Source organism: Coregonus clupeaformis, chromosome 2, assembly GCF_020615455.1.
Source record: "Coregonus clupeaformis isolate EN_2021a chromosome 2, ASM2061545v1, whole genome shotgun sequence".
Taxonomy (NCBI): domain Eukaryota; kingdom Metazoa; phylum Chordata; class Actinopteri; order Salmoniformes; family Salmonidae; genus Coregonus; species Coregonus clupeaformis.
Genome location: NC_059193.1, coordinates 3134445 through 3150799, shown reverse-complemented (window position 1 = coordinate 3150799; position 16355 = coordinate 3134445). Strand labels below are relative to the sequence as shown.

Below are 16355 nucleotides of genomic sequence, written 5' to 3'. Positions count from 1 at the left end.
ATGGGATTTATATAGCTATCTTCAAAGACCAAAAGACAGTACAGTAAAGAGCAAAGAAATAAAACAGTCAAACTGATCATAACTTTTTATATTTATATATATATATTAAAACCTTTTCCATCTGATCATTAATAAAATCTACATAGTTCATGCTAAAAACAATGTAAATTAAGTTATAAAAGGTACACATAAGAACAATAAAAATATGAAAGAGTTGAGCAGAACGTCTCTATAACTAAACAGTTATATTGTGGCCCCTCCTTACTCCCAGCCGATCCGCCCCTGCTTCCGGGAGAATTCTGGATTCCGAGCTCGGTTGAATCTGTCCTTTTTCTTGTGGCGGGTCTGCACTGTGACCAAAGTCCAACCCAGATCATCCTCTGGCATGACCTTCCTCCCTCCTGCAGCACCATCATCATCATCTTCTTCCAGAGCCAGAATGTGTAGACGGAATGTCAGGTCGTCCAGTGGCTGTGACAAGGATGGAGGTGTGGCCCGCCGTGGCCCAGACACCAAGGGGATGACAGCAGCCTCATGAGCATCATGGGAGTTGAGTATGGCTCCCAACATGGCCCTATACAGCTGCCCAGAGCAAGGGCCTCCCATCAGGAGAGAATCTGGGGTTAACCCCCCTCTCAGTTTGGTCACAAGCTGGTGCACCAGAGTGCCCCTGTACAGCCTAGACACCACCAGGGAAACAAAAGATGGTTGAATTAGTTGTGTTGCTGCTGGGCTAGAATAAAATGTCAATGAATACCACTGGTCGAGAGGTTAGGGTTGATTTAGGGACACCTTACCAGGCACACTGAGGCTCGGCTAGCGGGAGGCACAGCAGTTGGTTCAGGTCAAGGCTTTCTCTCAGGCAGCACTGCCATTGGCTGTAGGCGTGGGCCACACCCAGGTCTAGGCTCCTTGCACCTCTCTGAATCAGCCCTCTCAGCCTCTCCAACACTGGTCCCTCCAGAAACCCTGTTACACAAAAAGGGGAGGAGTCATTGGCTGCACTTCAAACCCTTCAATATTTATAAATTCTAAATTGTGTGTTTTCTCATTCATGCTCTGGGCCATACCTCTTTGGCTCCTCCTCTGTCTGCAGAGCTCTCCGTACACCAATCCTAGTAGCAGGGCCTGCAGGAGAGGCCGTTCTGGTCGAGGATGGGCGTGCCTCAGCCAGTAGCAGGTGACAGCCACAGGAAGACGCAAATGAGGCGGGACACCGCTCAAAGTGGACTGGGACACACCAAGTGTCTCCAAAAACACCTCAAGCTGCACTGACCTTGGAGCCTAAGGAACAGAGCAAGAGAATGAGAATCAATTTGAGAATCAACAGCAGTATGTTTGAATGTACTGTATACTATATCATAGACATGTATACATACCTGATCCAGAGTGTCTAGCTGCAGCTGTTCTGCAGTACTGGGCAGGATGGCTTCAACCATGCTGCTGGTCAGGTTATTGCCTTCCCTGTAATACTCCTCCACGTCATCCACTGGGGGTCTCTGACTGCTGTGGTCTGTCCTCCTCCCACCCAGCAGCAGCCCGTAGAGTACCTGGCGTATGGGCCGTGAGGTGTTGTTCCCACTGGGCAAGCGGGGATCTTCCACCTGAACACTGTGCATCACCCTCCTCAGCAGCAGCACATCCACCATGCGGGAGGGAAGAGTACCTTTCATCAACGGCAGCAGGGTCCAGTCTGGAAGGACCCTCAGAGGCTCTGCGAGACGGCCGGGGCCTGGTCCCACTCCATCGTTGAAGAACCGCTCCAGGCAACCAGGGGGAAGATGGTACTCTTCTATGCCCAGGGAGAGGCCCTGGCGGGCAGCATCCATTTTCTGTCTGTTGTTACCACGAAAGATAAGCCTGAGCACAGAGTCCAAGGCCTCCTTCTGCCCCTGGAAGCGGGCCAGCCAATTCAGCAAGCCGTCGAAGCGGGCAAACCTTCCGTCCATCGACGAGCTGTCTTCCCACCTGAGGGAAACGCCCATGTTATGCAACTTGACGTAGTCGTTTCCTGCTACGGCGGCGAAGACTGGGAGAACCTGTCTGTTGATGTTAAAGTGTCCGCAGAAGCTTGTTGTGGTGTACTGCTTACAGGGAATGGATCTTATAGAGCTCCCGCAGTGCATAGATGCTTTCTGCCAGTGAAAATGGGAGATGGGCAGAAATCCTGACTGGATGTCAAAGATATAAAAGTCACTGTCATTGGACAGCACTGGACAGTTCCACCTTTGAGCCAGGGAGGCTATTTCTTGGTCTGCTTCACAAATGCACTGTGCGAACGGGACCTTCAGGCTGGAGAGGACCTGTTTGAAGACATTTTTGATGAGGGTTGGTAGTACACCACTCACCTGATGCCCCATGGACAAGCTGTTGGCTGTGTTGATCCTTGATTGAGCTCGTTTTTTGAGAGTTTCAAACTTTTTGTCGGTGTAGTCAGAGCCCCCATCTAAAATGACATAAGGGTCAATGCCGCAGTCTTTCAGAGCCTTAAAGAACTTGCAGACCTGACCCTCAAAAGCATCGTAATCCCCTCCATGACTCTGATCCAAACGTGAGTTAAAATAAAGCAAGTAGTACAGATTACTACCATCTATGATCAGCTTGCTGTTTCTGAGGTGAACATCTTTTAAAATGTTTCCATTCTCCTCCATAAAGCTGGTCAATCCCTGGACGCCCATGGTGTGCTCTGTCTGGGGATGTCTTTCCTAGTGAAGAGTTTCAGTCACAGGGAGGGACTATATATAGGTTTACTGAGTGAGGCTAGCATCATTCCAATGGATGAGTTTCCCTTTACCTAAGTTTCACTTTCCATACTTCACCATCATAAGGGTGGAAATATTTTGTGTTGTCATTTGCAACAAGGGTAACATTATGTTCAGCACTTATCTTATGCAGTCTAATGTAGTGCACAGGACTACAGGGCAACCTGCTTTAGAAAACCACACCTACCAATGCAATGTACAGTATGAAAATGAAAACTAATATGCCAGTAATGCTCTAGTGGATGAATGTATTATACAAACAGTATCTGGTATGTGATCACTTCAAATCAAATCACATTTTATTGGTCACATACACATATTTAGCAGATGTTATTGTGGGTGTAGCGAAATGCTTGCGTTCCTAGCTCCAACAGTGCAGTAGTATCTAACAATTCACAACAATACACAAAAAGTAAAATAATGGAATTAAGAAATATATAAATATTAGGACGAGCAATGTTAGAGTGGCATTGACTAAAATACAGTAGAATAGAATACAGTAAATACATATGAGATGAGTAAAGCAGTACATAAACATTATTAAAGTGACTAGTGTTCCATTATTAAAGTGGCCAGTGATTCCATGTCTATGTATATAGGGCAGCAGCCTCTAAGGTGCAAGGTTGAGTAACCGGATGGTAGCCGGCTAGTGATGGCTATTTAACAGTCTGATGGCCTTAAGACAGAAGCTGTTTTTCAGTCTCTCGGTTCCAGCTTTGATGCACCTGTACTGACGTCGCCTTCTGGATGATAGCGGGGTGAACAGGCTGTGGCTCGGGTGGTTGATGTCCTTGATTATCTTTTTGCCATTCCGGTGACATCGGGTGCTGTAGGTGTCCTGGAGGGCAGGCAGTGTGCACCCGGTGATGCGTTGGGTAGACCGCACCACCCTCTGGAGAGCCCTGCGGTTGCGGGCTGTGCAGTTGCCATACCAGGCGGTGATACAGCCCGACAGGATGCTCTCAATTGTTCATCTGTAAAAGTTTCTGATGGTCTTAGGGGCCAAGCCGAACTTGAAGAGGCGCTGTTGCACCTTCTTTACCACACTGTCTGTGTGGGTGGACCATTTTAGATTGTCAGTGGTGTACGCCGAGGAACTTGAAGCTTTCCACCTTCTCCACTGCGGTCCCATCGATGTGGATGGGGGCGTGCTCCCTCTGCTGTTTCCTGAAGTCCACAATCAGCTCCTTCGTTTTGTTGACTTTAAGGGAGAGGTTATTTTCCTGGCACCACTCCGCCAGGGCCCTCACCTCCTCCCTGTAGGTTGTCTCGTCGTTGTTGGTAATCAGCCCTACTACTGTTGTGTCGTCTGCAAACTTGATGATTGAGTTGGAGGCGTGCGTGGCCACGCAGTCATGGGTGAACAGGGCGTACAGGAGGGGGCTGAGCACGCAACCTTGTCAACACAGGGGCCCCACAAGGTTGCGTGCTCAGCCCCCTCCTGTCCTCCTTGTTCACCCATGACTGCGTGGCCACGCACGCCTCCAACTCAATCATCAAGTTTGCCAACCTCCATATAAAAATCCACAGAAGAAGAAAGATGAACGAGGAAATATTAATTTTTAAAAAACTAACTAGGTTTCCCCATTTTATCTGTGGATTAATTGTCGGAATAGAGAACACACGATTTTGTACGACTCAAAATGTGTCTAAATTATACAAATGTCCAGCAAAAAAATGCACCATATGAATTTCAGGTAAAATAACAACCCAGTTTATCTCCCAGGACAAATTAGCTAGCAACAGCAAGCTAGCTAAATGTCCATAAATGTTTCATGTGTGTTTCTACCTGTCCCAAAAATAATACACTTGGTTCACTGTTGGTTTTGGTATTTTAACCTGCGTGTCATGAAGGCGTCTGGTGGGGATAGACAAAATCAATATGCGCACACAGACGCATGCATGGAGACGGTTTGGTCAGCATGTTTGGGTCTTTCTTGAATTGCTGTGGCATTTGGGCATGGTATTTTTTTGTATGTATTTGAGTACATATTCACATTCTAAATCAACTACCATTGTGATATCATTGTGCCATCAGTGGTAACACCAATGACACATTTGAGGTAATTGAGGACTTTCTTAAATGGAGGCCACATATGCTCAAATCTAAGGTCATTAATTAACCCTTTAAAAATATTTTACTAAAGTGATATGATTAATAATTTTGCTCACAATGTTATTTCCCTTCATTTAAATTGAGTAACTCCAATTACACTTTATATTTATACACCAAATTATCAATGGCATGCTAAAATGTATGCATTACAGTTTGCCACTGGAGGGAATGCTCAAGGTCCTTGTATATCTTTGTAATTAGTGATTTTCAAGGAGGTAACATCAATTATATAAAACTTAGAGACACATTATAGTTGGAAATATATATATATATATTTATTTTGCAACGCGGCCGGCAACATGCTCGCGAAGCAAATTCCTTAGGCTAGTACTCGTCAGTTTGGTTTTCCTTAATGTGCAGCAGTTTATCAGCCTATCTATATTGCTGGAGGTTTCCTTACTAAATAAGATCAAAAGGACACTGTGTCATAAGTGATCACATGTCAGATACTGTTTGTATAATACATTCCTCCACTAGCGCATTACTGGCATAGGAGTTTCCGTTTCCATACTGTACATTGCATTGGTAGGTGTGGTTTTCTAAAGCAGGTTGCCCTGTAGTCCTGTGCACTACATTAGACTTCATAAGATAAGTGCTGAACATAATGTTACCCTTGTTGCAAATAACATAAAATATTCCCACCCTTATGACTGTCATTTCAATTCCCATAAACTAGGCCATCAGGTGAAGTGACCATAAAGAGATAATGAGGGAGATATAACTGAGGTGAAGTATGGAAAGTGAAACTTAAGTAAAGGGAAACTCATCCATTGGAATGATGCTAGCGTCACTCAGCAGGCCTATATATTGTCCCTCCCGGTGACTGAAACTCTTAACTTGGAAAGACATCACATCCCAGACAGAGCACACCATGGGCGTCCAGGGATTGACCAGCATTATGGAGGAGAATGTAAACATTTTTAAAATATGTTCACCTCATAAACAGCAAGCTGATCATCGATGGTAGTAATCTGTACTACTTGCTTTATTTTAACTCACGTTTGGATCAATCATGGAGGGGATTACTTGTTAGATATTACTGCACTGTCGGAGCTAGAAACACAAGCATTTCGCTACATCCGCAATAACATCTGCTAAACGTGTATGTGACCAATAAAATGTGATTTGATTTTATGCTTTGGAGGACGAAGTCTGCAAGTCTGTGGCATTGACCCTTATGCCATTTTAGATGGGGGCTCTGACAACACCGACAAAAAGTTTGAAATGCTCCAACAACGAGCGCAATCAAAGATCAACACAGCCAACCGCTGTGTACTAGCGTGTACTACTAACCCTTGTCAAACAGGTCCTCTCCAGCCTGAAGCAGTGTTGCCAACTTAGCGACTTTGTCGCTATATTTAGCAAGTTTTCAGACCCCTCTAGCGACACATTTTCAAATAAGCGACTAGCGACAAATCTAGCGTCTTTTTCTGGTGTTATTGGAGACTGACGTGAAAGCACGTATCGTTCTTACTCTTCCCAAAGCACTCACAGGCGGCCCAGTCCTCGCGCTGCAGTCAGAGCAGGAGATGTTCACCCCTTCCCGTCCAGACTGCAAATGAAGCCGCCGCTGGCTGATCCCGCCCTGGCTTACATTCAGGGCGGGATGTAAATGTAGGGTGTTTTTTACAAAATGTTTGTCTCTCCCATGACTTTATTCCTCTCTCCCTCTCTCCTACAGCCTCCATCTCAATTACATGCACATGGTCAATTATGCAAATTAGGATCGGGTATGTATACATGTGTATGATATAGTATACAGTACATTCAAACATACTGCTGTTGATTCTGAAAATGTATTCTCATTCTCTGTTCCTTAGGCTCCAAGGTCAGTGCAGCTTGAGGTGTTTTTGGAGACCCTTGGTGTGTCCCAGTCCACTTTGAGCTGTGTCCGGCCTCATCTGTGTCTTCCTTCACCCATCCCCGACCAGACTTGCCTCTTATTTGTGTACCGTCGATGACTGTCATTGACATTGTTTTTAGCATTAACTATAAAATAAGTTTATAAATGATAGATGTAGATTTTATAAATGATAAGACTGAAAAATGTATAATATACACATATATAAAAAAGTTAAGTTTGACTTATTTCTTTGCTCTCTACTGTAAAGCGTATTTTGGTCTTTGAAAATAGCTATATAAATCCCATGTATTATTACAATTACATTACTGCTGCACTGGAAATATTTTATCTTCATTTTATAATAAAAATGAAAAATAACATTTAAACCAGCTATTGTTGAGAATTATTTGGTATACACAATAAAGTCCAACTCTGCTATGGCAGTATATTTTATATGGAAATCTTAAACTGAATAAATCTTAGATATTGTAGTTTTTAGCTCAATCTGAGCAAAAATGAGATTTTCAGAATTGTGTGTCAGTGACGCTGAAAACGTATGACACAAACCCTTCACCCAGTTAAAACACACTTTAAAAATATATATACATTTTCATTAATGTACAGATTTATTCTCATACCAACACAACAGAGTACTGACTTCAGCTGTGCAACACACAAAACAAATCATAAATAAAATAAAAAACAATAAAAACAAATCGTAGCTGATTTGGCCTGTCAAATGGACCAAAGCAGAGAGCATAATCTCTTGGAAAATAAAGACCCAGACTAATAGAAAGAGCTGTCGATGTTAGCCTATACCCGCTAGGTGCTGCTGTAGGTACAGGACTTATGTTGCCTTATCCATAGCACAGACAAAAACTAATTCAGAAAGCAACATCAATGAATTAGGTACCTGTCCTAAAAATTCTGAAACAACTTCATCTCCTGGTTCATAAAGAAATAAACCTGGAATGGGTATGACTCAATACTCAAATAACTAAAATGTAAATAACCCATAATCAACTGAACCAGTCTTTATAAACCTGGGAATTCGATTATATCTAATGTAAATGATTATCAAAACAAGCTTGTTAATTGATTGATTCTGCATTGTGAAATACAACCCAGGAATGTCTAGCTGTACCAAAACAAGGCCTCAGAGGCTCCTGGAAAGAGCATGAAGAGAAAAATGTGCTTAAAATGGCCACTTTTGACCCAAAACACAAGCAACATGTATGAACAGTGCATGTACAGTAAATTGTTGTCATGGAGATAAATATTAGCATTTAAATTACAGTGTGTAAAATAGAGGCAGAATATTAAAAGGCCCAATGCAGCCGTTTTGATCTCAATATCAAATCATTTCTGGGTAACAATTAAGTACTTTACTGTGACTGTCTTCAATCAAAAAATGATCAAAAAGAAACAAAAATAGCTTCTTAGCAAGAGCAATTTCCTCAAGCAAAAATGTAGCTAGGACTGTCTAGGCGTGGTCTGAGGGGGGAGGGGGAAACTGAAAACCAGCTGTTATTGGCATGTCACCAGGCAGGCCAAAACTCCATCCCACCAAAACAGGCTGACATTTCAGGTGGCATTTTCAAACAGATCTTACACTAAAAGGGCATTATCATAATTTTCACAATTTCACAGTATTATTCCAACCTCATGTGTGAAAATAAATATTAAACACATTACAATGTTTGACAGCACTGGACAAAATATCTCTGTGCCTTTCATTCCAGGCAAACAGTTAATTCCCAAAATGGAAAAGATAATGTAGGTTAGATAAAGGGGAAGTGAAGGATGTTGGGGCGACAGACAGTGGCTGGGGACTGGGAGAAAATTAACTGTTTAGTACTGCTTGCTCACTGGAAAAAGAAACTGCGTTGTGATGGTCCAAAACACAGAGTGCCTCCAGGGACAACTAAATAGACAGTCAGAGTGGTATCAAATGAAGGCCATCTGTCCTCCTCTGTGAGAAAAACCAAACAAAACTTAGATCTATCTTTTGAAGAAAATTAATTATTTTCAACCACCAAAATCACAAGGTTTAGTGGTCAACTCTTCCTAAAGTCTATATCAAAACAAAACAAAAGTATGCTCACAATTATCAAGCCTTAGTTGATGGTGAGATTGCTACGAGCATGAAAAGCTGGAATGCATGAAAGTAACATCTCTAGACTTCCACAAAGCTATGGTCAGCTACCTGCACTCCAAACAAGGTGATGAGAGATAAGAAAAGAACCGTTACAAAATTCCTTTTATGTTCATGAACCCCAAGACATGAAGTTGCTCTACGAACAATGATGCTGTCCTTAATTGGTCTTAACACCTAGACGTGAGTAGCTGATCTACGAGCAGTGACATTGTCCTCTCAGATCATGACACCATAGACATGAATAGTTGCCATATGAACAACAGTTACAATGTCTCATAAATAAAGCCCCTCCTGAGTTCCAGGAGGATGGTTCAGACTCAAAGCAGCACGCCAACGCTTCTCACTGGGGAGGGCAGGGGGGCACTGTAGGGGTGAGATCCTCTTCGCCCACTTCCAATCCATGACTGAACAGTGAATGCCAGCGAGGGACAATGACTGTTTGAGTTTCCTCTCCAGTCCCTGTGTTCAGACCAAATAACCATTGCATCCCATCTGCATGTACCCCCCAACAAACAACCCAGCCCTGCCCCCTCCTCGCCCCTATCTACTCCGTTACACAGAACGCAATGTGCGTCATACATCGTGGAAGGAGTCTTCTTCAGCCACTGTGGTTCTCCTCTCCCTCACTCCTCTCCACCTCTCGATCCACTTTATGGCCTCAGAGACCACGCAGACAGAGGACGTGAGGCCCACCAGGAACAGCAGGTCTGGAAGGGAAGAAGGGACGGAATGTTACTACAGCACATATAAACTGTCACCCCCATCACTAACAGACCAGGGCCCGTCTCAGAACAGGAGAGCTGACGTAGGATCAGGTCCCCCACCCCCGTCCATTCATTAGGGCGGCAGGTAGCCTAGAGGTTAGAACATAGGATCAGGTCCCACACCCCCGTCCATTCATTAGGGCGGCAGGTAGCCTAGAGGTTAGAACACAGGATCAGGTCCCCCACCCCCGTCCATTCATTAGGGCGGCAGGTAGCCTAGAGGTTAGAACATAGGATCAGGTCCCCACCCCCGTCCATTCATTAGGGCGGCAGGTAGCCTAGAGGTTAGAACACAGGATCAGGTCCCCCACCCCCGTCCATTCATTAGGGCGGCAGGTAGCCTAGAGGTTAGAACACAGGATCAGGTCCCCCACCCCCGTCCATTCATTAGGGCGGCAGGTAGCCTAGAGGTTAGAACACAGGATCAGGTCCCCCACCCCCGTCCATTCATTAGGGCGGCAGGTAGCCTAGAGGTTAGAACACAGGATCAGGTCCCCCACCCCCGTCCATTCATTAGGGCGGCAGGTAGCCTAGAGGTTAGAACACAGGATCAGGTCCCCCACCCCCGTCCATTCATTAGGGCGGCAGGTAGCCCTAGAGGTTAGAACACAGGATCAGGTCCCCACCCCCGTCCATTCATTAGGGCGGCAGGTAGCCTAGAGGTTAGAACACAGGATCAGGTCCCCACCCCCGTCCATTCATTAGGGGCGGCAGGTAGCCTAGAGGTTAGAACACAGGATCAGGTCCCCCACCCCGTCCATTCATTAGGCGGCAGGTAGCCTAGAGGTTAGAACACAGGATCAGGTCCCCACCCCCGTCCATTCATTAGGCGGCAGGTAGCCTAGAGGTTAGAACACAGGATCAGGTCCCCCACCCCGTCCATTCATTAGGGCGGCAGGTAGCCTAGAGGTTAGAACACAGGATCAGGTCCCACACCCCCGTCCATTCATTAGGCGGCAGGTAGCCTAGAGGTTAGAACACAGGATCAGGTCCCCCACCCCCGTCCATTCATTAGGGCGGCAGGTAGCCTAGAGGTTAGAACACAGGATCAGGTCCCCCACCCCCGTCCATTCATTAGGGGCGGCAGGTAGCCTAGAGGTTAGAACACAGGATCAGGTCCCACACCCCGTCCATTCATTAGGGCGGCAGGTAGCCTAGAGGTTAGAACACAGGATCAGGTCCCCCACCCCGTCCATTCATTAGGGCGGCAGGTAGCCTAGAGGTTAGAACACAGGATCAGGTCCCCCACCCCCGTCCATTCATTAGGGGCGGCAGGTAGCCTAGAGGTTAGAACACAGGATCAGGTCCCCCACCCCCGTCCATTCATTAGGGCGGCAGGTAGCCTAGAGGTTAGAACACAGGATCAGGTCCCCCACCCCGTCCATTCATTAGGGCGGCAGGTAGCCTAGAGGTTAGAACACAGGATCAGGTCCCCACCCCCGTCCATTCATTAGGGGGCGGCAGGTAGCCTAGAGGTTAGAACACAGGATCAGGTCCCCCACCCCCGTCCATTCATTAGGGCGGCAGGTAGCCTAGAGGTTAGAACACAGGATCAGGTCCCCCACCCCGTCCATTCATTAGGGCGGCAGGTAGCCTAGAGGTTAGAACACAGGATCAGGTCCCACACCCCGTCCATTCATTAGGGGGGCAGGTAGCCTAGAGGTTAGAACACAGGATCAGGTCCCCCACCCCGGTCCATTCATTAGGGCGGCAGGTAGCCTAGAGGTTAGAACACAGGATCAGGTCCCCCACCCCCGTCCATTCATTAGGGCGGCAGGTAGCCTAGAGGTTAGAACACAGGATCAGGTCCCCACACCCCCCGTCCATTCATTAGGGCGGCAGGTAGCCTAGAGGTTAGAACACAGGATCAGGTCCCCACCCCCGTCCATTCATTAGGGCGGCAGGTAGCCTAGAGGTTAGAACACAGGATCAGGTCCCCCACCCCGTCCATTCATTAGGGCGGCAGGTAGCCTAGAGGTTAGAACACAGGATCAGGTCCCCACCCCCGTCCATTCATTAGGGCGGCAGGTAGCCTAGAGGTTAGAACACAGGATCAGGTCCCACACCCCCGTCCATTCATTAGGGGCGGCAGGTAGCCTAGAGGTTAGAACACAGGATCAGGTCCCCACCCCCCGTCCATTCATTAGGGCGGCAGGTAGCCTAGAGGTTAGAACACAGGATCAGGTCCCCACACCCCCGTCCATTCATTAGGGCGGCAGGTAGCCTAGAGGTTAGAACACAGGATCAGGTCCCACACCCCCGTCCATTCATTAGGCGGCAGGTAGCCTAGAGGTTAGAACACAGGATCAGGTCCCCCACCCCCGTCCATTCATTAGGGCGGCAGGTAGCCTAGAGGTTAGAACACAGGATCAGGTCCCCCACCCCGTCCATTCATTAGGCGGCAGGTAGCCTAGAGGTTAGAACACAGGATCAGGTCCCCACCCCCGTCCATTCATTAGGGCGGCAGGTAGCCTAGAGGTTAGAACACAGGATCAGGTCCCCCACCCCCGTCCATTCATTAGGCGGCAGGTAGCCTAGAGGTTAGAACACAGGATCAGGTCCCCCACCCCCGTCCATTCATTAGGGCGGCAGGTAGCCTAGAGGTTAGAACACAGGATCAGGTCCCCCACCCCCGTCCATTCATTAGGGCGGCAGGTAGCCCTAGAGGTTAGAACACAGGATCAGGTCCCCCACCCCGTCCATTCATTAGGGCGGCAGGTAGCCTAGAGGTTAGAACACAGGATCAGGTCCCCCACCCCGTCCATTCATTAGGGCGGCAGGTAGCCTAGAGGTTAGAACACAGGATCAGGTCCCCACACCCCCGTCCATTCATTAGGGCGGCAGGTAGCCTAGAGGTTAGAACACAGGATCAGGTCCCCACACCCCGTCCATTCATTAGGGCGGCAGGTAGCCTAGAGGTTAGAACACAGGATCAGGTCCCACACCCCCGTCCATTCATTAGGGCGGCAGGTAGCCTAGAGGTTAGAACACAGGATCAGGTCCCACACCCCGTCCATTCATTAGGGCGGCAGGTAGCCTAGAGGTTAGAACACAGGATCAGGTCCCCACACCCCCGTCCATTCATTAGGGCGGCAGGTAGCCTAGAGGTTAGAACACAGAATCAGGTCCCCCACCCCCGTCCATTCATTAGGGCGGCAGGTAGCCTAGAGGTTAGAACACATGATCAGGTCCCCCAGCCCTGTCCATTCATTAGGGCGGCAGGTAGCCTAGAGGTTAGAACGCAGGGCCGGTAACCGAAAGGTCGAGGGTTTGAATACCGGAGTCGACAAGGTGAAAAATCTGTCGCTGTGCCCTTGAGCAAGGTACTTAACTAATTGTTCCCGGGGGCGCTGTACAATGGTGACCTTGGCCGTGATCCCCCTCCCTGTGGATGTCTCAGGGGGAGTTGGGATATGCAAAAAAACACATTTCCATTTCACACTGTGTAACAGGACAAATATAAGCACCCCTCAAATTATTATTATGATCTAAAAGGCTAAACTGATCCTAGATCAGAACTATTCTGAGACGCTTTATGAATATGGGCCCTGAAGGCTTAGGTTTAATCTTTAGCTCAATGGGCTAACATGTCTTTCTTACCAAAGATGCTGAGGCTCTCTGTCTGGAAGACACTCTGCAGTGGAGGGAAGTAGATGACCGCCAGCTGGCCCATGATGGAACCCAGCACCGCGTAGCAGAACATCTTGTTACTGCACAGGCCCATCTCATGGACCATACGAGTCTGACAGAGAGATGGATAAAGAGAGAAACAGAGAAAGTCATCATCAAGCATATGAATCAACAACAGATCCTAGGTGACATGTTTCTGCCCACTAATCTTTCAGATCCTTCATCCTTGTAGAGGGCACAGCAGTGTACCCACCTGTGAGCGTGAGCTGAGTGCGTTGAACATGTCGAAGAACACAAAGCAGGTGAAGGTCATGGTGGTGTCTCTGGGAGTGATCAGGTTGTCCTGAAGCTGAGAGGATGAGATACAAACACATTGATGGAAATATGAGTCAACTGATACAGGAAATAGGTAGGGATTGGCTTCGATTCACTATTAAAAATGATCATTGGGATTTTATTTTCTGGGCTCATGGATTTATGACTTTACTCTCAACCCACATGTCCAACATCAAAAGCAAATCAAGAAACCACGTAGTTACAGTACATAGTAGACCACGTAATTACAGTACATAGTAGACCACTTAATTACAGTACATAGTAGACAACGAAATTACAGTAAATAGTAGACCAATAAACAAACAACAAATATATCTTATGAACACAAAAACAAAACGCAATACAGTCTGATTATAACAGACCAGTAATAATATTGATTTGACAGAAGTTTGGTCATGCTGGTGAATGATGAAGAACACTACTATGATTACTACTTGCCTCTCTCCAGAAGACGAACAGGGTGCCGCATACGATGACGAGTGCCGACACCAGCACCTTGACGAGCAGACCGCGTGTGAGGATGCTGTCACGCACGTTTCTTGGAGGCTTCCGGATTACATCCTTATCCACTGGCTCCACTCCCAGACTAAGGATGACAGAGGATTACATGGATTTCCATCTACGGTAATTACCATGAACAATTTTTTACACAAAGCATCAGTAATTGCGACTTTAAATTTGGTGGATTTAAATATAAAAGCGCCAGGTAGCCTAGTATTTAGAGATTTGGGCCAGTAAGCGAAAGCTCGCTAGTTCGAGTCCCCGAGCTGACAAGGTGAAAAAATATGTCGATGTGCCCTAATTGCTCCAGGGTCAACGTTGATAATGGCTGACCCTGGCCGTGATCCCACTGTCCCATGGTTGGGATATGCAAAAAATGCATTTCCATTTCACACAAGCGTATAATACAAACTTGTACATGTGTGAAACAAGACAAACATAAGCACCCACTAAGTTCTTAAATGACACCAAATTCTTAAAATGATTATAATAATAATATAATTATTATTATATACAATCTTGTGAAACTGAAAGCAGACCATTTCCATGACAAAAGACTACAGTTCCCATAATGCTTTGTGGGGTGTCACCTCTGAGCGGGAGGTCCGTCCATGATGATGTTGATCCACAGGATCTGCATGGCATTCAGAGGGTTGGGGAAGTTCATCAGCGTTGCCAGGGAGATGAGGGTGAGCGCTGCGATGCTCCTAGGAAACACAATAATGCCAATTTAATAATATTGACAAGAATCTATTTATCAAAAAGTTAGCTCTCCACCACTCACGTGCTCAGCTGGAAGCGGACAAAGTTTTTAATGTTGTTGTAAATTCCTTTCCCTTCCTCGATGGCAGACCTAAAGGACGAAACATTATGACAGAATTATTAACTCATTTTGGTATCCTAGCAAATACACATTTCTAGAAACCATGATGGCTTTGAAGGCCCATTGAGTTTACTAACTGGGTAACACTTTATATATAAAGTGTTACTGCAAACTGTTTAAAGTTTCCTCACAAGATGGTCTGGAAGTCATCGTCCACTAGGATCATGTCTGCTGCCTCTTTACACACGTCAGTGCCCGTCTGGCCCATGGCAACGCCGATGTCTGCTGCTTTCAGCGCTACAGCATCATTCACACCATCACCTGTCATCGCCACCACGGCACCAATGTTCTGGAGAGACTGAAATGAGAGAGGGAGCGAGGAGATAGAACAGTCAATCCTTGTAATACATCCAAATTATAGTCATGAATTGAAAACTCCTGAAAGAACACAAACTGTTTTTAGTTAATGAATCAAGTTCCTTGATCTTGATTGAAGTAATTCCTTGAGATTAAAGGGAGTGTATTTTCTAATAATTGTGTGATTTTCTTCTCTAGCACTCGTAACACTAGTGACTGGAAAACCACTAGGTATACTGTAGGACACTTCCCCGTGACTGAATGTGACAAATTGTGGTGGGAGTTGCCAGAGACTTCCCAGGCCTTTGGAGCCACATGCTGCCAGGCCAGGCGCTGCCTACGCAGAACGGGCACTCACACGTCATCTCATGCCAGCTGGCTGACACTTGGCCGGGGCCACTCACCTTGACTATCTTCAGCTTGTGTCTGGGGCTGGCCCGGTAGAACACCACTATCTGGAGGAGGCAGAGACATCACCCTGTTAACTCAGCCCTGTTAGACATCACCCCGTTAACCCAGCCCTGTTAGACATCACCCTGTTAACCTAGCCCCGTTAGACATCACCCCGTTAGACATCACCCCGTTAACCCAGCCCTGTTAGACATCACCCTGTTAACCCAGCCCTGTTAGACATCACCCTGTTAACCCAGCCCTGTTAGACATCACCCTGTTAACCCAGCCCTGTTAGACATCACCCCGTTAACCCAGCCCTGTTAGACATCACCCTGTTAGACATCACCCCGTTAGACATCACCCCGTTAACCCAGCCCTGTTAGACATCACCCTGTTAGACATCACCCCGTTAGACATCACCCCGTTAGACATCACCCCGTTAGACATCACCCGTTAGACATCACCCCGTTAGACTCCAGCCCTGTTAGACATCACCCCGTTAACCCAGCCCTGTTAGACATCACCCTGTTAGACATCACCCCGTTAGACATCACCCCTGTTAGACATCACCCCGTTAGACATCACCCCGTTAGACATCACCCCGTTAGACATCACCCCGTTAGACATCACCCCGTTAACCCAGCCCTGTTAGACATCACCCCGTTAACCCAG

At 46.8% G+C, this 16355-nt stretch overlaps 2 protein-coding genes and 1 long non-coding RNA gene across 5 annotated transcripts in view; 1 reads left to right on the top strand and 2 right to left on the bottom strand.

Moving 5' to 3' along the window:
• Positions 1-87: 87 nt before the first annotated feature.
• On the bottom strand, positions 88-2679 carry LOC123481443 (protein asteroid homolog 1-like). Its single transcript, XM_045205594.1, has 4 exons — positions 1380-2679; positions 1071-1284; positions 798-969; positions 88-679 (listed from the first exon to the last, which is right to left on the bottom strand). Exons 1-4 carry the CDS (start codon positions 2676-2678, stop codon positions 262-264), a joined length of 2103 nt encoding a protein of 700 aa, XP_045061529.1. The 5' UTR covers position 2679; the 3' UTR covers positions 88-261.
• A 2530-nt stretch (positions 2680-5209) lies between these two features.
• Positions 5210-7256, top strand: LOC123492729. The gene is made up of 3 exons (XR_006661862.1): positions 5210-5788; positions 6560-6608; positions 6699-7256. It is a non-coding gene; the product is annotated as an uncharacterized LOC123492729 (long non-coding RNA).
• Positions 7257-9405: 2149 nt separating this feature from the next.
• The window catches only part of LOC121543271 (calcium-transporting ATPase type 2C member 1), a 42505-nt gene continuing 35555 nt past the window's right edge, over positions 9406-16355 (bottom strand). For all 3 annotated transcript variants that reach the window (XM_045225759.1, XM_045225755.1, XM_045225754.1), the window contains 8 exons: positions 15695-15745; positions 15125-15291; positions 14895-14963; positions 14701-14817; positions 14048-14195; positions 13527-13622; positions 13244-13385; positions 9406-9586 (listed from right to left, as the gene is read on the bottom strand). In XM_045225759.1, the coding sequence (XP_045081694.1) occupies positions 9453-9586; positions 13244-13385; positions 13527-13622; positions 14048-14195; positions 14701-14817; positions 14895-14963; positions 15125-15291; positions 15695-15745 (924 nt within the window). In that variant the 3' untranslated portion in view covers positions 9406-9452. The remainder of the gene's footprint in view (positions 9587-13243; positions 13386-13526; positions 13623-14047; positions 14196-14700; positions 14818-14894; positions 14964-15124; positions 15292-15694; positions 15746-16355) is intronic.